At 33.3% G+C, this 24540-nt stretch overlaps 1 protein-coding gene and 1 long non-coding RNA gene across 2 annotated transcripts; both read left to right on the top strand.

Moving 5' to 3' along the window:
- The first annotated feature begins 3990 nt into the window (after positions 1-3990).
- Positions 3991-6922, top strand: LOC114375117. The gene is made up of 6 exons (XR_003658715.1): positions 3991-4256; positions 4434-4498; positions 5237-5305; positions 5570-5668; positions 5758-5990; positions 6471-6922. It is a non-coding gene; the product is annotated as an uncharacterized LOC114375117 (long non-coding RNA).
- Positions 6923-12973: 6051 nt separating this feature from the next.
- LOC114373802 (nucleolar protein 58-like) lies at positions 12974-24017 on the top strand. The gene is made up of 5 exons (XM_028331348.1): positions 12974-13072; positions 13150-13234; positions 17162-17293; positions 18075-18210; positions 23834-24017. Exons 1-4 carry the CDS (start codon positions 13035-13037, stop codon positions 18171-18173), a joined length of 354 nt encoding a protein of 117 aa, XP_028187149.1. The 5' UTR covers positions 12974-13034; the 3' UTR covers positions 18174-18210; positions 23834-24017.
- The last annotated feature ends 523 nt before the right edge of the window (positions 24018-24540 follow it).

The raw sequence follows: 24540 nt of genomic DNA, 5'->3' as shown, positions 1-24540 counted from the left end.
AACGGTGATATATTTGGAAGTAAAAAAATAAGTCAAATTACAAACTAACACGAGTTTTGACTCAGTTTGAGTGCTTAGAAATTGTATATTGCTGATGTTTTTCTTATGGATTAACAATTTTTCTTCTAAATTGTACATCCAATATACTTTATTCTTTTAAGCGAGAATCAATCATCATTTTCAATACTTACACTTTCATAAGAAAAATTAATGCACAAATGGCAAGAATGTTCCGCTGAATAATCAAACCGTGCTGCTTCGTTTGTTCAAATAAGTAATGTTTATTCAAGCTTGAGAGGCCTACCCAATAATTGAAAGGCTTAAATGTAATTTTTATTTTTATTTTTTTAAATTCATAATTTTGATTTTTTTTTAATTTTAAAATAGAAACATTTAGTTGTTATATTTTATAAAATTCATAATTTTAATTTTTCTATCTTATATTAGAAACATTTAGTTCTCTACCTTTATAAAATTTGTAATTTTCATCTTTTCATTAAATTAGAAAAAGTATTAATTAATAAAAAATTAACTTGATGCGATTAAATTTATTGATGTGACATATGGGATTATTTGTTTAATTTACATTATTTATTATGAAACAATGTTAATCTCTTAGTCATTATGCTTTTAGTTCAACAAAAGAATAAAAAATACAGATTTTACAAAAAAAAATCTAAAATTAAATGTATTTGTTTTTTTAAAAAAGGACTAAAATTATAATTTATAATAAATAAGAGAACTAAATATTTCTATTTTAAAATAAAAGATTAAAATTGTAAAATTTAAAAAATAAAAAATTAAAATTATAAATTTTAAGAAATAAAATGACAAAAAATACATTTAAGTCTAATTAATAATCAAATTATCTCCTCTGCAGTTGACTTGCGAATCATATAAAGTGATAGTAGTTGACTGCATCAATCCTGTATAGTCAAACACGAAAAGGTTGCTCCAGTATAAAATAATAGGAAAAAAAGTTTTTTTTTTTTTTTTTTTATCGACAAAAACTAAGGGGCGCCGGAAAACTATACACAATATCTGACCAAAAAAAAAAAAAAACTCTGGTAAAGTCACTAGTTCCCGCCATGAACACTCTAAGGGCTTCATGCTCCTCCTCCTCACCACAACAAGTGCACAAGCCCCAATTTACATGTTTGATTCTTGCCAGAACTCAATTCCTATTAGCCCCTCACCTTGAAACCCAATCTGTCATCATCATCAACCAACCCTTCATCTTCATTTTCCATATTCAGTGTCAAACTCCAGCCATATCATCAATCATCTCCGGACACGACATTAATTCTTAAATGGCTAAAGTATGAATTCAAAGACTTGGTATTGAGATAAGCTCCGATATAGAGTTTGAGAGTGTAATAATCAATGGGAACTCAATGAATACTTTTTTTTTTTTTTGGCTAAATTAGATATGGAATCAGACATGCCATTCTTTTCGGCGAATTGATGGGAGTCAGAGGCAACGGGTTCAAACTAAATTTTCACGTACCAACAATAAACATCATTCTTAAAAAATGTAGAAAAGTATTAGCCATCAAAAGGAATCGTAAAAACAAATCACAACACTGAAGTTTTCAAACGAGCTTTTGAGAACCATGACAGAGACTTCAATTGATGAAAAGGAATGAAGCGAAAGCTCTATTGAAATGGTTAATGAACTCCATTGTAGAATTGAACATTGGACAAATTTATCAAGAACTCTCTTGGAGAATTGAATATTTTATGAATAAAAAACAAGGGAATTGAATCCCTTTGACCATTCTTAAATCCATGTTTTATGATATCTTGATTCTGATTTCACTATATCTATTCAAATTTGCGGAGGCCAGAGATGGCAGCAATGGAGCCTCGATGGCCAGTTGGATTCCACAATGAAGAGAGAAAGGAGTAATGATTTCCAGCAAACGACGGCATTCTTAGGGAGAAAGTTGGTACCTGGAACATAGTGGACACATGAGGCTGTTAAACAGTCTCCGACGGGTGAAGAAACCTTGGAACACCTACACAAACATCTTGACAATCAAGTCAACAAGCGTGGGGTTTAGCTTAGATATGTACCTGCATGGATGAAATTAATGTCTTATAATCTTATATAATGGTAAATTTTCGGAAAAATACCTTTTGAACAGATAGCTTGGTGGGTTATTAGACATGTTACACAATCACGATATCATATAAAAGGATTGTATCCTCACTTTCTGTAATGAATTAACAAAGAATACACTCATTCTTTGTGACTCTTGGAGATTGACTCTAATTTCTTATAGTTTGTATATTTCAGTTAGAGGGTCTAATCAGTATTGAATAATAATTGCATAATACATTGACCCAAAATATGTGCTACTTTTTAAGGATAGTACATTGTCTTGTCTTTTGGACTGTTAAAGACAACGGAGGTACTAGTAAGTCAAGAAAGTTGATCCTTTCCTTCAGTGCGCCGGGGTTAGTAGGTATACTATGTTTCATTGTTTACTGCTTCTAGTACAAGAAAAGAGTTAGAAAAGGTAAGTTCCTGCCATAACACTTGCTAATATTTTTATGAGATTATTTTTGCATACTCAAATATGGTCATTTAATTTAGTTCAAATACGAACTCAAAACATGTCTTTGTAGATGGAATGATATCTGATAGGTACTGCTCATACTGATCAAACATTGAATGGAGACCTTGCTACAATCCCATTAATCACAATTCTACATACTACTAGTAACTTTTTCAGAAGCATCTAAAATTGAGGAAGGTGGATTTGTCTCCGTTTACAAGGTATTTTAATAATTTAAGTTTTTGGATATAGGTGAGTTATAATTAAACTTAATTAGTTGCATATTTGGTTCGACTATTTATTTATTTTATTCAATTTCGTCCCACTGTTAATAATGGTTTGATTTAGTCTCTAAATTTTAACAATGATTCAATTTGATACTTTAATTTGCAAAAATAATACAATTTGGTTCTTTTTGTCCAAATTGACTTGACACCGTTAGAGTTCACCATTGAACCAAAATGACCAGGTTGTGCTGATTTTGAAAAATTAAAAGAATAAATTTAATCATATTTAAAATTAAGGGACTAAATTAAATTATTTAGTAGTAATCAGCCGAAGTAAAATAAAATAAATAGATTGTGAGATCAAATAAGTAATTAATTTTAACATTACCATTTTTCAATGTGCTTTTATTTATTGATTATTCAGGGAATTCTACCAGATGGAAGAACAATTGCAGTCAAAAGGCTCTCAAAAGCTTCTGGACATGGCTTAGAGGAGTTCAAGAATGAAGTAATGTTTATAGCTAAATTGCAACATCGCAGTCTTGTAAGACTTTAGGCGTGTTGCTTGGAGGAAAATGAGAAGATACTTTTATATGAGTACATGCCTAATGGAAGCTTGGACACTAACTTGTTTGGTATATATATGTTTTCAGATGGTTTCATTGAATAGCATTTTTCATGAGCTTTAGTAGTTTTTACTACAATTTTTTCATCATATTATGAGCTCCAAATAAATTTTGGTCTATCGAAATCAATCAAGCGGAGTTGATATGTATTAGATTAAAAGTAGAAGTGGAACTTAATACAATAGGCATATTACGTTACTTGTTAGCTAACAAATTAAACAAGTTGTGCCGTGTGATCTTGGTATCTATTTTTTTTTTAGGAAATGGATCTGCAACCCATGATCATAATACTATTTTTTTTAGGAAATGGATCTGCAACCCATGATCATAATACTAGAGAGTAGAGAGTGTTATGGCACATTTCTTTTCTGTTCATAATGTGAAACAGAACTCAAGTTATCTTATGTAATCAATATTAATACAAATCTCTAAGAGAAAAACACGCCATCTAGAAAAGTGTCTGAAAAAAATGTTTTTTTGCTTCCATGTAAAGGCTAATTGAAACGCACCGTTTAAATAAAGAGGAAAGAGAAAAGAAAAATAATAACAATATAATAATAATGTAACAATACAAACCACCCCCCTCACCTTAAAAATCCCGAGAGCTTCTCTCCTCATTTTCCAAAAAACGTTCTTTTCTTCTTACAGTAGCCCACACCCCTCTCAACCTCATCTCTTCCTTCCCCAAAAATTTAATCTTTCGATCTCTCACTCATATCCTTCCATGATTCCGAAATTTGCAAAATTTTTCATCTTTGGATTTTTCCAAGCACGAGGAGGTGACGGGAAAAAGGGGAAAAACACTACGCGTTTTCTAGATTTTTCTGTTTGATCTCTTTAAGGTAAATGTTTATGACCCATTATGTTAGATGAGTATGTTATAGCACTGATTAGTCATGGGCTGTGAGAAAAAGAGTTAGAAACCAAGTATTAGAGATTATTGTGATTTTCTCAAAACCCTAGGTTTGCTAAAATTAGGGATTTTGTCTAATCCCTTGTTCTATTATGTGAATGCTTAGGTTCTGTGGAAAATACAGTGCTTGACCTTCCTAACAACGGTAAAAGTCAGTGATGCGTTATTTAGGTGAGTAGCTAATATACTTAGCGATTTCCTTAAAGTTCTTTTATGGAGGAACAAGTACACTTCTGAACATATATATTTTTGGTGAGCTTTGATATATATTTTGAGATCTTGATAATATATAAGGATGAATGTTGAACCGTTTGTTTAATTTTATTTATGTTGAGTTCATGAAGGATATGTCATTTGCTACAACGAAGAGATAATGTAGCCTATGAGTTGATTTCTCATAGTATAATGATTATATTTTCGTTTGCTACAACGAAGAGATAATGTAGCTTATGAGTTGATTTTTTTTTATAATAAATGATATATGCCGTTTGCTACAACAAAGAGATAATGTAGCTTATGAGTTAAATTCTCATAGTATATTTATATGTTCCGCTTGCTGTAACGAAGAGATAATGCAGCCTACGAGCTAAATGCCATAGTTATATAATTATCGTTCACCACAACGAAGAGATAATGTGGTCTATGTGCACATGGTAGAATAAGTACTTGATTTTAAAGTAATTATTCTGGGATACCAAGTTATGAGAAGTTCTGAAATGTATATTCTTTGCGTACATGGATTTCTAAAAGCAAGTGTATCTTTCGTTCATTATTTATTTAAGTGTCATTTTAGTATCTTTTGAAATGGAAGGATTTATGTTAAATGGTGCTCTCTTTCATGTCTGCTTAGTATATTATGCTCTCACTAAGTCCTTGTGACTTACCCCTTTATGTTACTTCTTTTCTCAGATACCCAGTAGTGGAGTAACCGATTTCCTGGGATTTGCTGACACACCTAGGAACATGATCATCTTTTTGGTAGGTCTTCATTGTGTCTGATGGATATTTTGATTGTAACTCCAGTATAATGCAGCTATAGGGGCCCGGGTAGTAGGAGATTTAGAGAGAATTCTTGTATTTTGAAATGTAAATGATTCTCTCTTATAGATATGATGATGATGAACGTATGATGTTTTGAGACACTTGGTGATTAGTAATTATAATTCACTTTGTTATTAAATGGATGAGATGAGATATCAGCATATGGATTTGTCTAGATATATATGTTGTGTTCTTTTACAGGTTATGTTGTATAGGATAGGCTGGCCAGATTAAGAAAGTCATAGTCTGTGCGCCGGTCATGTCCCAAGAGTGGGCCGTGACACTAATCCTTACTATTTGGTATTTGCTCGTTTCCTTAAATAGTTTTCCTCTCATACTATTTTTGTAGTTGATATATATATCTTATCTGACCTTATGTTGTTTGCCAGATGATGAACAGATAAAGTAACTTGATTGGAAAATAAGCATTATTTATGGAATAGCAGGAGGCCTATTATACCTTCATGAGGACTCTTGGCTCAGAGTAAATCATAGAGATCTCAAAGCTAGCAATGTTCTATTAGACCATGAGATGAGTCCCAAAATATCAGATTTTGGATTAGCGAGGGCATTTGAAAATGGAAAAAGACCAGGCAAATACAAAACGATTAATGGGCACTTTGTGAGTTTTATTGATATCTAACATTTCTTTAGTTAATACGATTTTTTTAATGTAGTTTTAAGTACTTAATTGTCTGAAAAATTAAATTCCTGTTTTTCATTATTTAATGTAAAGGAACTAACAAAATTCGATTGATTTCATTTAGTGGATACATGGCTCCAGAATATGCTATGCAAGGATTATTTTTAGTGAAATCTGTGTTTTCAGCTTTGGAGTTCTTGTTTTGGAAATCATTAGTGGGAGAAAGAATAGTGGATTCCATCTATTAGAACATGGTCAAACTCTTCTTTTATATGATAGTTTTCACTCATACTTGATCAAGAAGTTATTCAATAATACTAATTGAGCTTAGAGAAAGAATAGTGGATTCAATCTATTAGAACATGGTCAAACTCTTCTTTTTATGAGTTTTCACTCATACTTGATCAAGAAGTTATTCAATCATACTTAGCATCATTCACATATCACAATTACTTGCAGGCTTGGAACATGTGGTGTGCAGGAAAATGTTTTGAGTTGATGGATCCACTGGAAAAATCCTTCATGGCCAATGAAGTTGTGAAGTCCTTACACATTGGTTTGTTGTGTGTTCAGCAAGATGCGATAGTTAGACCGACTATCTCCACCGTTGTTCTAATGCTAGGAAGTGACACAATCTCCCTTCCAAAACCCAACCATCCTGCATTTTCTGTTGGAACAATGAACTCAAATAATGAAGAATTTAGTTTTAGAAGTTCGAAGAATATTTCCATTAACAATGTAACAATATCTACCATTTTGCCAAGGGAATAGGGATTATTTTTAGTTCTTGAGGAGAATGTATTCATTAAATTAAAATCCTAACACTTGTCTGGTATGGTAAAAAAATTTCCTTCTTATGTTAATGTTTTAAAGATGAGTAGAAAAACTGAAATTAAGAATATTATCTGACACCAAGAAAGTCTACCTCAATTGTTGAGCAATTTGCATGAGTTATGATAAACCTTTGGTATCTAATTTCAATTTCTAGGGATAAAAAAAAAATATTATCCGTCAAAGGAGAGCAGGCAATGCGGGACAAAGAATATTGCATTCCACTCTTTATCCAATATCTATATCAAAGGAGAGCAGGTAATGCTGTAAAAATGTTGGAATTCCTCCACTTCGAAATGCTAAACACAGTAAAAAATCATAGAACTAGCCACCTGTCTCCGATTTATTTTTTTGAAATTGAGAGAAGTTTCCCCGAGCCTCCTCATGTACCGGATCTTGTTAACATAGAGAAGAGAAGAAACATAATGGAGAAGAAGAAAGAGGCTAAGGTTCCATAACATTTGCAAGCCTTCAATCTGTACAATACAAAACACGAGTATACTAATGACAACGGAAAAATAGATGTATACTAGATTCACCTTCTGCTGCATCAGAGAACAATGCAACTCAAAAGACTTTTTTTTTCTTTCGAAAGTTAGCTCAACAGACGTTGATTCTGCAATGCTTGAACAATGATATATATATATATATATATATATATATATATATATATATATATATATATATATATATATTGGTGTTTCTTCTCAATTGGGAATTTAAAATGTTAATATTTTACTTGTGTGTTGCAGCGAGAGAGTGTTTAGTCTTCGGATTGTTTTTTAAACGGTTAGTTTTCAGACTGAAGGAGAGTATTTTGATACAGGGAGGGATTAAACTTTTAATTTATTAATTATTTTATTTTATTGGTTGGAAGATAGATTTTAGAAGAGCGAGTCTGTCTTGTTTTCGTCTGGTAACTCTGTTTGCATATTGTTGACTAATCTTGAATATATATGCGTTTGAAGTAACATTAGTTTGGATTTTTTTTGTGTGTTTTTTAAGAAGCCAAACTGATTAACTGATGGGTTTTTTTTAGCAGGGAAAGAGTAAATTTGATAAAGAATAATCAATAATGTTACAGGATGTACCATATTGATGACAATACTAGCTTAGAACAAAGATTCCGAGCTCCACATCAAGCAGCCAACGAGAATATTGTTAACTTGTTGACGCTGCATTGCTAAAACAAAGACAATAACACTTTTCATCCGCCTCACTTCCACAAATACCATCCAGGTATATCCTCAGCTCCTGGTTGGGCACCATCTTATTCCTCTAACAGATGAAGTAATACTCAAAACACAGTTCCCTCTAGATCCATATAATTACAAGATCATTATACAACTAGACAGGATTATATATAATCAACATCAGTCTGCTAAAAACACCCAGATCTATCACATCTAACATCACTCGAGCACAAAAGTTGTTGGACTTTTTTATTATTTTGGATTTTTTCCCCAAACAAAATACCAAAATAGGTTATCAAACAAATTATTTTCCTATCATGATTATTTTTGTCACATAGGATGCAAGAGACATCATCTTATGTGGCCAAATTATCTTTTTTACATTGATTATTTCAACATTGATGAAGAAAGAATACTTTTTTAAACAACGGATGTAAAAAAAAAAAATACTATTTTACTTTTGTTGTAAAAATAACCAATGTAAAAAGACCACTGTATTACACACCTTATGACACTTCCGACATCTTATATGGCCACAAAAACCCATTTTGGTAACTAGTATTTTTCACCACCCATTTTGGTATTTTGTTTGAGAAAAAACCAAAAAACAATAAAAAAAGTCAATTGTTGACACAACTGGTTAGATACTTAGGTCTCTTAACCAAGACGTGGGGTGCAATCTTTGACTTGGGGATAGAGACAATTGAAGTTATCATTTTATTCTAAAAAAGAGCAAAGGGAGATTAAAACCTTCTGGTTATACCACAAAAATAAAAGTCATCGCAGCACATGTATAAGTGCCATTTTTTACCTCCCTGAGCTAGAAGCATCACAGGCCCCTTAACCATAGAATCAATTTTCCTTCTCAAGGGCCATACACTCCAACGGATTATTTATTCAAGAGTAGAAAGAATGAACAAAACCTTTTTTTTGAAACCTCAACCACCTCCATGATAACAACTGAATGCATTCAATTATATCTAAACAATACGCTTCATGCTCACAAAACACCACCCTATTCCTTTCCAGCCACAACAACCACAAAATAGCAGAACCCATCACATCCCAACACTCTTTTTTTCACACCAATGTTGGTCGATAATCCTTGGAAGTGTTTAAGATGAATGACAATGTTGTTGTGAATAACAGACCACACACCCACTGCAAGCATCGATACCAGACATGTACAACCTTTGCACATTTAAAAAAAAAAACATATGAGATATTGTTTCTACTTCTATCTTGCACACTTCACATTCCGGCTTTGCATTGCTCAGCACTCCCCTCCCGTGTAACTTTTTTTTGGTACTCTATATATTCTGCAAGGCTTTCCAAAGGAATAAACTTGCTCCAATGTCGCTTCGAGTCCACACCACCATCTTCAGCTATAACTTGTCCCTTCAAAGTTAAATATGCAGAAGACACCAAATATACCCCATTAGCCTCCTGCTTCCAACACCAATGATCTTGAATATGTGGATGTCATTTCTGCTCTGCCACTATGTTTTGCAAAGATTGAAAACATCCTTCCCACGAGAAAAAGTCTCTCTTCCAATCCCACAACCAAACCTAACTTCCATCAACCCACACCCCTAACTCTCCAACCCAAGACTTTAAATTGTAGTCATGGTTACGGAGACATAAAGATTTTCACGATTACATTGCGAATACCTAATGTGAATTGTTGTGTGAGTGTCTCACAATTTACCTCTCACATTTAGATAGTTAATTTTGTAGTTAATTAAAATTGTGGACAGAAATCCTTTTATTAATTACTTGTTTTATACAAATGTTTGCCTCTGAATGAGTAATTTCTGAATGAAACAAGTTTCCCGTGAATTCGATACTCAGTACTTACCATTTTATATTACTTGAGTGACTCAGTACACTTCCTGATTAGTATCGCGATTGAGCCAGCGAACATAGCTCCATCTACAATTCCAAATTTACTCTCATCAAACATAAATTCTATAGGCTTGTAAATATCAAAACTCAACTTTATTAGTCCACGCATCGGATCATTTGTGTCCACATCAACCTGCGTTGGCACATGTACAATCACTTTGTTTGGAGTAATTTGTGCATCCTGCATGGTTAATGAATGTGGGTCGGTAGTTCATGTCTAATCTATGAATGTGTTAATTCATGTACGACAAAATAAACGTGTTACCTCATGTGATACAACTTTCACAAGCTGTGTGGGCCATGCAATGAATTTGTCAATGGCCTGCTTGACATATTGTATTTCTGACGTGGGGTACGACTTCAACGCCAGCATGGATTACTTTTTCAGCATCGACCTTTACCACATCATCTGCATAAGCCACACTGTGTATGGTGGAACCCCCATGCAGTACTTTTCCCAATGCACCAACTGTGTACCATCATGAAGTTGCACATACAATCCTATACTTGGTATGACATTAGCAACATCTTCCCCTAAAGAGTGCACACCAGTTTCAGCATTACTACCCTTTGGGCTGACATGAGCACCTAATTGTTGTATGTCAGCCTTAATTGGGGGTGAGCACAGGGATCCTTTTTATGACAACTCTATTTTAATGGCCTGTTTCAACGCCATAGTCATTTTTTCCAAGCTCTTCTTGCTTTCTTCTTCTATTTGACTCCTAATTTCTTTCATAAGCTAACTCCTCATTTCTTCCCTAAGCCTTACAATAACTTCATCTAATTTTTGTTGGTTGATGGATGTGGAGGAGTTATTGGATGCACGTGATGCCCTTCCATAGTACTGATTAATTGTCACACCTGCCCCTGCTGCACCAACACGACCCCCATGGTCAGGTCGCCCATTGGCAGTGTTGAGTATGTCATCACGACCATGGGGTACATAGCTACCATGCATAGTTTGATCTTCTAAGGAATCCTACATCATAGAAAAACAACAATGTGTGGTGATTGTCATTATAAAATTAAGAAAACATTCAAATTCAACAATATTAGTTAACTCATTATTTTATCGGATATTTCTTGTGCCGAATCAGATGTCATATTGTGGTAACGCTTGGTGCGGGCCACCTTCCACTTAACATGTCTTTTAATTGGAGATGAGGGGTCCTCAATATTTGTTGTATTTTTAGTCAATAGTGCATCTTCTTGAAGTCTTTTTCTTTTCTCGTCTAATAACTTCTTCTCAAGCAAATCATATCCCCCAAGTGAAAGTAGGTGAGGGCAGTCGTTGTGTTTTTGAATTGCTTGTGCCCGTTTCCTAATATCTTGTAATGTCGCATATATAATTTCCATCAATTTTATTGAAATGAGACCGATGAAATTGGACAAGCAATATTCATTTGAAGTTAGATGCCATGCTCAACTAACCTCCTAGTTAGGTGTCTGGCGGGTTGCTGCAAATTCTTTCCAAGTTTCGAGATCAAGACCATATTTTGTGACAACATCCTGCGTTTGTTGGTCGTCAATGTTAGCAAACACAAGTTTAAAAGTAGTTGTACTGTGTACAAATTGAAGAAAGTATATGAAACAAAATCACTAACCGAACTGAAGCTAGAGAGATACAATGGCCTAGCACCAACGTACATGAACATGCGAAAGAAATTGAGATGCAAAAGCATATACTTTCCTTCAAGATTGAGGTGCAGCAGCAAGGACCAATACCCTACAATCGCAACTTCAGCTGAAAGTGGTGTGAGGGGCTCTTTTCCTGGAAACCAATTGAAGGTACGTGGTTCGAAAATAGTGACCTAGGGTACGTGAAAGGGAATCATGAACAAACTGGATAGGGGTTCGATTGAGCATAGTGGGTGCCTTCGATCTCCAACAAAGTGGTTTATTAGCTGCAAGTAATCGAAAAATCGATTGAGCACAATCAAAGGTTCCAAATGGCATCTTTCGTGAAAGGGGTTCGATTTCAGCACGACACAGGGCCAGTCAAAAATTCTTGTTATATAACAATTTATTAACGACGATGTTTTAATAACACCGTCTTTGTATGTTGTTGATTCAAAGACGGTTTTTACCAATTTTGAAACACCGTCCTAAATAAGTTGCAATCAACATTGTACTAAGACAATGTTCAAATCCACCATCGTTGTATGTTGCATTAAAGATGGGTTTTCGAACACCATCTTTATTGACTTGGCATTTATTTATGTTAATGCCACCGTGTGCCTTACTAAGACGGTTGTCTAGCAACCGTCGTTGAAAGTGCGTCATGGAATCTCCTTTTTTAGTAGTGAACTCTAACTCATTCAATACAAGCTTTGCCACTCATCTTCATTCGATTTGGTTTCTATTTTTCTACAACCACACACGCCCTTTAGAATCTATTGCAAACTATTTTTACACTTGTTTAAATTCTAACAACCACCTGAATCCAACCGACAATGCCTTTCCTTATTTGGATAGCTCGGGTATATGGGTCGAGCCTACCCCTAGCTACCACCCAACAAATGATCAAAAAGAAATAAATATTACTCTTATTGTCTCTTTTTATGAGACTCAATTAACTAAGTCATCAAGATTAAGAAAATTACTTAATCTAGTTACTAGCATTAAACATGACCTAAATTAACATGTTTTTCAAAATCAAACAAAACATTAATAAGACATACTTTTAGTCCTTTAAAAAAACAAAAAGAACAAAATGAATGGCCTATTTTTTATATAAATATATAAACTAAAGTAAAAGCTTATGAATGTTTTTTTGTATTGTTTATATTTATTATTCTTGAATTTTGGGTGGCATTTAATATTTTGTTTCATCTTAAATGTATTATTGAATGCAAATAATAAAAGTGGTGAATTTTTCAAGAAAGATGGGCTAGAAAATTCCAATAAATTTATTAGTAGATGAGAAATAAATTTTTAAAAACAAATATTTACTATTTTTTGTGTAACAATTAATGTTGCCTTAAAAAAATTGTATATTATTATCTTATAACCTATATCCAAACTAAAAACATTCTTTTTTCCTCTACCCAAATTTTGATTCTTAGTCGCCTCTCTGTTCTGCTTTCGGTTGACAATGGCAGCTTATGACGAAGAAAATGAAAGTAGATTTAGGTACTTCTTTACATCCTTCTTTTTCTTTTGTTTGTCTTTGTTCTTTCTTGTTTTAGCTTAATTGAAACATCTTTCAGAATTACGTATTTTCGTCGGCGGCGTCTTCGTAATCAATTATTGCTCTTGACTCCGCCACGAACACCTGAAATCATTCTGCACAAGGTGATTCTTTCCTTCTTTAGTAAATATTCTTTAATTTAATTTTTATTTCATGTAAATGTTGAAAATTAGGTTATTTATAACATATATATAAAAATTTTAAATATGCCTTGATATGTGAATAAGTGAACTTTTGATATAGATTTGCTTGCATTAAGATATACTTTTTTTTTATCTTTGCTTGGATTTATTCTTACACTTTGTGTAAGGTATCCTTTGTTAGAATTTGGGGGTAGGGCATAATTCAACTTCCTAAAATTGGACTCTAAGATGAGAATTGTTAAAACTTTATAAGTACCCATCAACTCACACCTATCACAATAAAGGTGCATGAGGCTACAAATTAAGGTATGCCAAGGGTGTCGACATTAAGGCTACTTTCAAACAACTCCATTATAGTTAGGGCTATTTGTGTGGAATGTGCCAATGCAAGTGGCCGGAACGAATCCATAGGAAAGCCTGGACATTCCCCTCCTCCGTGTGTGTGTGCATGTGTGCTCATGCATGTGTGAAAAGAAAAGAAAAAAAATATTAATAGGGGGAATGAAAAAGAAAAATAGCTAGGATGTTGAACTAATGTTTGCTTATTTTCCTTTTGTTGGCTACCCTACTCTTGGCTCCCCATACTTTAATTTTAGGTTGTGTTTGTTTCCTATGACAGAAATAAAAGGCCTTAGATGAAAATGATAGGAACAGGTTTGGTGCAGATAATTTCAGAAAGAAATAAGAAACTAACTTGTGGGTCCAACCATTTAATTTCCCATTTTATCCCTACTAAATAACTATATAATATTATTCCTACTCTATTTCTTACTTGTGTCTCTTAAAACAAACAACTAAACATATTATTTTATTTCTATTCTATTTTTCCTCTTTCAAATTATCTCTCTTCTATTTCTATTTATTTTATTTTTCTATTCTAAACCAAACCCACCCTTAATATCCTACCCGACTAATTCCCTTGCTCATTTAACCACCGCTATCTCCATTTCGACAAAAGAGCCACATTAACTCTAGACACTAATTCAACTTGAAACAAATGACTTTCACACTTCCTGAAACCAATCTATGAAATAAGGGTGTACATGTGTCGGATTCATAATAATAGAAAAAAGCCAAACCAAATTTTATCGTCCGACTGAAATAAACCAATCTGAAAAGAAAAAAAACTAGTTGAACAAACACAGGTCATTGTGTTAAGCCTCAACTCTAATTCTTCTATAGCCACCCCAATCGACTTGGTCACCAATAGCATGCATTCAATGCACTTATCAAACAGAGAATTCCAACGAGCCTTGTTGGAATGTAGAACAATCACTGAAGTTACTAGAACTGCAGCTGCCAAATTTAGGTGGTATAGTGGAGTCAGTAGTTATCTCATCACATATACTGTATATCGTCTATGATCCTGCACTTGTCTTTATTTATTCTTTCTTTTATTACGGTCTTATATTAGGGTTAGACTATTCCTTGTACTCTATTTATAAATAAATTTTGCTTGGAAAAATACATTTTGTTTTCAGTCTCTCTAAATGTTTCAATGTTCGGTATTAGTCTATTTTAACTTAATTGTCTGTTTTTGTCCCTCTAAATTTGAAATGTATCACTTTTTATCTCTCAAGCGCTATTTAAATCACTTTTCATTCCTCCATAAAATATTATCAAAATCATTTTGAGGAATAAAAGTGATACATTTCAAAATTAGAGGGAAAATAAAAGCAAACAAAAGAAATTTAAAGGAACTGAAATTGAATTAATTTTTTTAGAGAAATTAACAACATATTATTTCACCCTAAAAATGTTCTAGACATATAGTTGCTAGCTAGGTCTAGCTGCTGGCTAGAATAAGTGTAGGGCTAGGTTATGACATGGTGGCTACCCAGTGTTTATGAGTGGGGATGTTGTTGACCTGTGATGGAGAAAGGCAAGAGCAGCAAGCATGCGATGGAGGCGGCATTAGGTTTGGTGTAGATAAAATGGAACATTTTACTATTCCATCATAGAATGAAAAAAAAAATCATAAAGGATTCAGGTGATTGGTTCCAAATCATGGATTCTGGTACCCTAAGAAAAGGGAATTGTGTTTCATTATTTTGATATACTCTAGATTACTGGATTATGTTTATCCCTAATCAAAGATAATATCGGGAGATTTATAATAACCCATTCATCCTACTCAACCAATGAGTTTTACCCTTTTGACGGACTTGAATATGTGAACTAACATAATTGTTTTACTTTAGTTTTCCACGCATATATGTTCCTCAGGTTTGCTAAAGAAATTTGACCCCAAAGTGTTAATCTGTTATTTGAAGAGTTGGAATACCTTTAGAGAAATTCTATGCTATCTCAGAAAATTTAAGAGTTTTAGTACTGTTTTTTTCCATTTTCTCTTTCTATCTCCTCTTTTCCTTGATGTGTTGAAACCCATTTAACTATTGGTTCCAAAAACAACTGTACCAAAATCTTTAAATTTATCCTGGTAAAATAGCAACTCTCACATCTGTATGTTCACTGTGACAGAAAGGAGATCCAAGACTACTTAACTAATAAGTTACTCGCCCTTTTTTCTATGTACTTTTTTCTTTTTCATTTTTGGTATTTCAAACGACCCATGAATGCCTTCAATTCGGATTCTCTGCAGTAGGAGGAAACATGCATTCACGCAGTCGAACAATAAGAACCGTTTGATTAAGATCTGGCGGTTCAAAAATCATTTCGATAAATTTAATTTAAATACACTTTTAAAATACCAACTGAAATCAGACAGTCCATATTTCTGACCGCATGACAGTACAGAATTCAAATCCGAACTCCTTATAGTTATTGACATGTTATAATTTGACATCACCAAATTTTCACATCTGATAATGTTAGCCTTGCACATATAAGCTTAGTTAGACATTAATGTTTGTTCAAAACTCTAAGTATGATTAGTAACTTCTTTAAAGATTAAATCGGGATATTTGGAAGAATTTCAAAGGGACTTGACTAGGAGTGGTCTAAATTACTCCGAGTAAAAGTATTCCTTAAAAGATAATTGGTGTAATTAATAAAATTATATCCTAAAATACATAATTAATTGCATTAACTATCTATGTGACTGTGTTATTCCATTTTTGTTTGAAGTAAGTTAGACAACCCTAACATGACAAACTCATTTGTTTAGTTAGCACCTACAATGGAGTTTTTACATCTGTTGCATGGTCAAATAATTATAATATTAAAGTATAGAGTAACATGATTTTTTCTTTATTCGCAAATGTTGAAAATGAATAGCGGAGCACATAAGATTGGTAGTTTTAATTACCACGGTTCACATGGCTGCAATCTCAGCTATTGAAACTGCTTTGGTCAGGAACTGTCATTCCCTGTGGCTGGAATGCGACTCTTTGTTGGTTATTCATGCTGTAAATAACCCTTCTCTTGTTTCTTGGAAGCTAAGAACCAGATGTAACAAACTGTATTTTAAACTCTTCTCTCATTAGATTTAGAGCGAGCTACTCACATTTATAGGGAAGACAATCAATGTGCAGACCATATTGTCAATTTTTCTGTTCATAATTAATACACAATCTTTTTGGTGGAACTCTATTTCTCCTTTTTGTTCTCAGCCTTATTCCCGAAATGTAAAGTATTTTCCTTGACATGAGTATTGGTATAATTCCGCCATAATGTTTTGTTATTGGGATGTGCCTCCCTTTTTTTATATACTTGCCTTCCACTTTTCTTAAAAAAAATGTTCATAAAGTTCCAATCAGTGGATCAAATTAGCATATGTCACTAACACCAAACATGTATTATACCTTCCCAATTCACAAGTTGCATTATAATGCTTGTTTGTTTGTATATTTAATTTGGTGGTGGAAATTGGAATTAAATATTATTTTAATTTTTCCTAGCTTTCTCCTCGTTTTCTATTTTGAGTAGCCTAGAATGACTGATGATGATAGCGAAGAAGACATTGAGAGGGAAGAGAAGTTCTGTTTAGAAGAAAAAGTTGACAGCAAGGAGAAAAAGGCTCATGCAGAAGAGTCTGTGAACATGTTTGAGAAAATAAAGGTAATTCATCACCCCAGCTTTAGATCCCTTTTAAAATAATTTACTATTGCAAAATGTGTACATTGAAATGAGGACCTTAATCTCTTTCGGAAAATCGACATATGATATCTTTATGATTTGTTACAAGTTTTTTTTTTCGCGGAATTGCTTTGAAGTAACTTTTTTTTTGTACATGCTTTGAAGTACTTTTGATCTTGTTCATAAAATAAATAGTAAAGATTAATATATATTTTTCATTCTGTGGCTGATATATCTGGATAGTGATTGTGTTATAGAGATGATTAAATTTTGGTCTGGGTCTTGGTTATCATGTTGGATGAAGGATTTTGGGTTCTCTTTGTAGGGCTGGTATATATTGGAAATAAAATTCTTAAAATGTATGTAGCATTCTAAGGGTGATATATAATGATTCATATAATAGTTGGCTAATCAACTCCCATAGTAAGCATTGTTGATATATGACAGAGGATTGTTGGTATTTGGCCACTAATGGACATCTAGGACATTTTCTTGAGAGAAGGTTAGTGTTTTTTGAGTTGAATATAGTTGGCTTTTGTTATCAGGTCTGGAGAAAAAAATTCATATCTATCTGAAAGGTTGAGGTACCCCTTGTACCTATATTAGCATATAATCTTTGTTGGCTGACCAAAAAAAACTGGATCAAATCAAAATTCTTCATTTTTAAGTTTATTATGTTGTATATTTAATTTTATGCTGAAAATTGAAAATAAATATTATTTTAATTTTTCCTAACTTGCTCCTCGTTTTCAATATTGAGTAGCCTAAAATGACTGAGGATGATAGTGAAGAAGACAAGCAGACGGAAGAAAAGTTCACCTTGAAAAAAAAAGAAGTTGAAGGGAAGGAAAAAGAAGGCTAATGCATAAGAATCTGAGAACATGTTTGAGAAGATGCAGGTATTTTTTTCACCTGCATTGAACAAAGGATCTTCATCTCTTTTGGCAAATCGATATGTTATACACAAATTAGGTTTAGATTCCTGGAATTATTCTAATTCTATACCCTAGGTTTTCTTGGTGGTAAATGTATGCCTTGAACAGAGGATCTTCATCTTCATCATTGGACATAAATTTTAGTTGAAGTAATCAAAAGTTCAAAATGAGTCGGGGTTTTATATGCTTACAGTTGCCCTTATAATCCTCCTAATATAGTCAGTCTGTGATTGGTATCTGCAGTTTTAATTTTGCAATTAATTCTAGTTTATAAGATTTATAAGTCATAAATAACCTAAAAATATATAAGAAAATTAAGATTAAGAATTAAAAGGGGAAAGTCTTTGAATGACTAAAATGGAAAACAGTAGAGAAGCAAAGAGAGAGGAAGAAAAGAAGCGAGAAACTAGTGAGAATAAGGAAGTGAAGGAGAAATTCAAGAACAAGGAAAGGAGCTATGATCATCTAAGAGGAAGAAAGTAGGAGTTAATAAGTTAGGTTCCCAAGTTTCATACTCAACCTCATTGAAAAGAGGTGATAATTAACAACCTTAAAAACCCTTTTTTATTGTTTGATACCACCGTAATTAGGGCCTTGGGCTCTCAAGTAGTACCCCAAGGTATCCTCACAAGCTTCGATCCTTTAAACCAGCTATGAGATTAATCTTTAGTTAGGAATTAGTCACAATTAAAGTTCCTCACCCCTCCCCAAGAGTATTTTCTGCAGGAATCAAACTTAGGTTCTTTCCCACAAACTCAGCGTGTGTTGCCAACTAAGGTACACTCATTGGGTCCTTAAAACCCCTTTGGTTAGGAATTAGGAGTGATTCATTGGTTTTTCTTTTGATTCCATTGGGCTATATATATTTGAAATTTTGCATGTTATTCCTTCACGGATTTTGTATTCTCTGAGTTTTGAAGAATGCTATTTTGTATTAGTTCCCAAATAGAAAGGTACTCTTGAAACTAGTTTCTCTATCTGTGGTTTGACAGTCTAGTTATTCATACTTTGGTGGTGTAAGGAGCAGCTCGAAATAGTTCAACCAGATTGAACTATACATGCATAATAATTAATAACCATTCTCCATTGGATATACTGAACAAGTATGCAAGTCAATCAAATCAGTTGAATCTTGTCTTGCCAAATATATCAACTTTAATCCAGTGCAAGGAACATCCTGCTTGCTAATTTTTGTATCTCTTTTGAAAGTCTCCTTACATCACTCATAAATATTGTATCTTGTCTATATGTAGCTTTTTTGGCTTGAAATAGTTGTTCTTAGATCATGTTGCCATATGATAAATGGACCTATAATCCAGTGAGGTCGAGGGAGGAGCATCCACACAGGCAAGAGAGAAGACCTTGCGTACAAGTTGTTGTTAGGATGAGAACTGAGAAGATGATTCAAGAATAGTGGACACAGGAGGAGTTGACATTGGAGAATGAAATGTGGGATAAGAATTGATGGATGAAGAGAAATTAGGAGACAAGTTAGTTGGTGAGGATGAAATTTGAATTGGGGGAATCAGATTGCATATGATGTGTGATGGAAAGTGGTTGAGGAAAAGGTGAGGAATTGGATTGTGGAGTAGGAGGGATTTCGTGAGAAGTTGACTGAAAGAAGGAAGAGTAGGGAAAAATATTCTCAACATAATGAAGATAGTATGAGACAAAATTTTTTGAACTTTGAGGATCATAACAGTAGAATGCGCTTTGAGTGGAACTCTAGCCTAAGAACAAGTTTGTACTTAGGAAGAAGTTTATTATTTGTGAAAGGAGTAAGCCAAGGAAAGACACAAACAACCAAAGACCCACAGTTTAAGATAATTAGGTGGACGTTTGAAGAGAAATTTCATAGGAGATATCGTACATAGTTCAGGAGTAGGCATTCAATTAACAAGATTTGCTATCATTTCAAGTGCATAAGACCAAGGGAAGGGGAGAGAAGCATGGTTAAGAAGGCATTGAGCAGTTTCAATTAGATGTCTATGTTTATGTTCTGTGAGTCCATTATGTTCAGGTATATTTGGGAGGGGGGGTGGGCAGTTGAGTTGAGTAATGCCTTAAATTTTAAGAAAATTATGTGACTTGAGATATTCACCACCACTACTAGTATAAGTTTTGATTTTGGAATTTAACTGATTTTCCACCAATGATTTTGAGTCATCTGATTTTAATTTAATAGGGCAAAGCCAAACATGTTTTTGAGAAATGGTTAATCAAAATGGCATCAAATGGTATTAATTTGTTTAAGGAATTGAGGCATGGCCTCATATATCAGAAGACAATTTCTAGCAAAGTACTAGATAGAGTAGACTAATGGAATGGTAATTTATAAGTTTTATTGGACAAACAATCAGAACAAACTGAAGAGAACAACTGAACTTGAATTTGACAACTTTGTAATGCATGCTAAAGAATTAGAGATGTTGGGTGACCAACGGGACAGAGTCACAGGGTAGAAGAAGAGGAACGAACATGATGAGCTTGAACAGAAGGTCCAAATGTCAATTTGTAGGCATGATTTAAATAAGGTTAGTGTGACATAATTGTGAGACAGAGATAAGATTTTGAGTTACAGATGTTACATATATGGCATTGATGAGTTGGAAAGGAGTGAAAGATGTAAGTATAGTGGTGGAGCCAGAGTGTTGAAAAGAGAGATGGATAAATTTCCAAGATCACAAATCAAGCAACCAAGTGGGATCAGAACTTTTATCATGTTGTGACATATTTGCTTAGTAGAGATGATGATCAGAGGGATCCATGCAGCTTGTAACATGTTTTGGCAGTGTGGTCACAACGACCACAATACTGGCATGCAGGGACTGAGTGAGAGACATTACCCCATTGAGTGTTGTTGTTTGGAGGGTCAGCAGAAGTAGAGGAATTGTGACTTGGCCATGAGTTGAGGATGCGTGAGAACTATTAGTGTAGTTTGTAGTACTGGAGTCTAGGAATGGACTATTGCTGACATTCCTCATGTTGGAGAAAAATCTCTATCAAAAAGTTTGTTGAAAAGTTCAGCAAACAAGGGAGAATCACATTCTCGAATGGAGGCAGAGAATTCATGAAATGCAGGGCCAAGTCCCTTCAACCCAATGATGAGTAAATCAAGATCATCAACAAGATGACCAATAAGTGAGAGTTCATCAGCCAAGAGGAAAATGGATAGCAGATGTTCAGTGACACTTAAGGTGCCTTTTGTTATTGAATCAAGACTCTCCTTGAGGGACATGATGGGAGTATGTGACCTACTAGCATAGTACTTTTTAAGTCGGTCCCATGCAGAAGCAGAAGTAGCAGACATCATAGGATTTGGATAGAAAGTAGCCAAGAAGGTCCTTGGCTTCAAGATCTGAATGTGCTAGATGTGGTGATTATCAGAATTAAGTTTGGTGGGAAGGGATGACACTGTAGTTAGCTCAATGAGTGGATTGGTGGAAGGAGTCGCAGCAGCCATAGGAAGAAAAAGAAGGAACAATTCAAGCATTGAAGCTACTAGCTATATGATATTATTATGTAGAGAAATTAATGAAGATAACTGTTGTAAATATGTAATTAATTTAGGACAGAATGGTTTCCTATAATTAACACTGATTAAGAACAGAGATATCATACCAGAAAATTAGGAGATTTTATTTCCCTATTTTCAGTTATTCTTGATTATCAATGGCCTATATAAGCTTAGTAGCAGACTCATGATTGTATTTCAATGTCAAGCAATAATATTCAGATTATTTCCTTTAATGTTTCCTTTTCAACTATAACATATGTTCTATATATGTCAAAGTCATGGTACAAGTACAACAATCAAGAGAGAGAATACAAGGGAACAGAATATGATAAGACTGTTATCCACTTAGGTTGTTTCAAGTGATTGAGAAGTTGACTCATGAACACAATTCATGCCATCAGAGGAGAGAATTTTTTTATGTGAACCCCACCACCAAAAGATTCTCCCCTTATAATCATTGCTTTGTCGAAGTGTACTATTTATTTCCTATATCACTCTCCCCTAATTCTCTTTTCCTTAGTTCAGTCCATCCAAACAAAGTGTAAGTGCTTAGCAGTGAGTTCTAGTAGCCTGACTGATAATTGAAAATTTCTAGACAATCTTATGCTATCTATTATGTCCCTGCCAAATTTGATATGGTAGCAAGCCAAATTTGATATATTTCAAGATTATTTGTTTTCTACAGGTTCAAGTCCTAAGTTAAACTTATGCAAAGTATGATAGAAAAGTTACTCTCTTTGATATTAGAGAGACTTGGATTACCAATTTTATTTATTTTTTTGTTGAAAATGGTCTTTAAAATTTGTGCTAGCTAGAACATCATTACTAGATGTTATTACCCTAGTGTAGAGCTGGACCTCTACTAGGTTTGCTATGTGGGGTGTTATTACCCTTTTGATCCAAGATGATGAGGGTAGTCTTCAGGTCTTTATTAAGATCTAATTCCGGTTCTAAGGCGAAGAGTGATGTCTGTGATGATTGGGAAATGAAGAGCCAAGAAGTATGGTCTTGGTCTTGGTCTTGGTCTTGGTGGATTGTGAAGGGATCCTTTCAATGAGGCATTTCTGGTAGTTAATGGATTGTTATCATATGTATTAGATCTGAGATGGATCTATATGCAGATAAATAACTTGGATGAAGAAGAGCAATTGACATTATAATAGAATAGCATTTCTTTGAAGAAGTGCATACAAAATTTAGCCTTTTAAAACAACTTCTCAATGGACAGTTTAAATTATACAAGGGCAGAATTAATTTTGAAGCAAAATTTGAATGACACTGAACATGAATGATTAACACCACAATTTCATTCATGTTATAGAAGAACAATATAGGTCATGAATTAAAGTAACAATTAGAAATTTCAGTGGCAAATTTTGGAGTAGAAAAATTAGGGAAGGTTTAGGTCTCCTACCTAATATAGTGACTGTAGGATTGAAAGAGTCATAGTTGTTCCTCTCAAGTGCAAGGATTCAAGTTAAGTGTTTGTTGGGATAACAACCATAGCTATGAACCATTGTCTAGTCCTTAGTCCTTGGTGTTCAATTGGGTGAATAAACCTCTAACACTTCACCTGTTGTGTTTTTTTTTTTATTACCATGATATTGGTGTAAAGTATCATATTGTACTACAAGTTATCAAAATATATATAGTTATGTGCCAAATCATACAAGAGTGAAAAGGCAAAAAATCGTGAGACTTCATTAATCTTTTAGTCCCTAAAAATATTATGATTTTCTTGTTTTCGTCCTTTTTATGTTTATTGCAAACATTAATGATTAAGGTACAAGAGTGAAAAGGCAAAAAAATTGTGAGACTTAATTAATCTTTTAGTCCCTAAAAATATTATGATTTTATTGTTTTTGTTCTTTTTATGTTTATTGTAAACATTAATGATTAAGGTAATGAAATGAATCGTTGTGTGCATAATCTATTTATGCACTTAGATATCCATTGTGGGTATTTCTATGGCTTGTTGTAGTTGAAAGTGCTCACAAATTTTTTATTCTATCATTATCATTATCATCTGAAATTTTTAATTTTTATTATCATCTTATTTGACACTTTCAGGTAAAGACGTACATTTGGATGAACATCGCAAGGGTGGACTTGTTTAGTATTGCCGTGTGGTCAACCTAGACAATGCTATGCTAGACCAATAATAGTTGTGTTACTGTATTAAAACTTTTATGATGTAATAACAAATTATGGTTTGACATTCTGATTAATCAACGACTGAAATATTCTTCTGGTATCCCATTTAATTTTTTTTTGTTTTAGTTAAGTACCCTAAATTTACAAAGTTTTATTTTGATCCCTTCAAGTATTTTTTTTTATTAAATTGGTCTTTCTATCAAATTTTTTAATATTAATAGTGTTAATTTTGCCTAGCATGGCAAATGTCATATTATGACATTTGCATATATCTCATAGTGTAACAAACTGACGGAAAGACTTAAGGTGCAGAACTAAGATAGAAAAATATTCACATGATTGAATAAAATTATATTACGCTTATATAATCTCTTTCAAGACCATGTGAATGAGTACTCGAGAGTCTAAAATTGATATTTAAACATAAATAATAAAATATTAAAATTGAAGGTGTACTATAATTAATTATTGAATCATAATAATGAATTTTTAAAATGTGTCACCATAAAAATTTTGAAGATACTATTGTTTTTTTTATTAATTAAACAGCTATTTAATATAGAAACAAATAAATTGTTTATTCATTCTAAATTTAGAAATTATAAACTTAACTTACTCAAATA

This window comes from Glycine soja, chromosome 11, assembly GCF_004193775.1.
Source record: "Glycine soja cultivar W05 chromosome 11, ASM419377v2, whole genome shotgun sequence".
NCBI lineage: Eukaryota > Viridiplantae > Streptophyta > Magnoliopsida > Fabales > Fabaceae > Glycine > Glycine soja.
The sequence above is the reverse complement of the archived record's forward strand: the minus strand, read 5'-3'. Positions and strand labels throughout refer to the sequence as shown.

Coding starts and splice junctions, on each gene's coding strand:
- LOC114373802 (XM_028331348.1), top strand. CDS start 13,035: ATGGCAGCTTATGACGAAGAAAATGAAAGTAGATTTAG. Junction 13,235..17,161: donor CTGAAATCATTCTGCACAAG/GTGATTCTTTCC, acceptor TATTTTGAGTAG/CCTAGAATGACTGATGATGA. Junction 17,294..18,074: donor ACATGTTTGAGAAAATAAAG/GTAATTCATCAC, acceptor AATATTGAGTAG/CCTAAAATGACTGAGGATGA.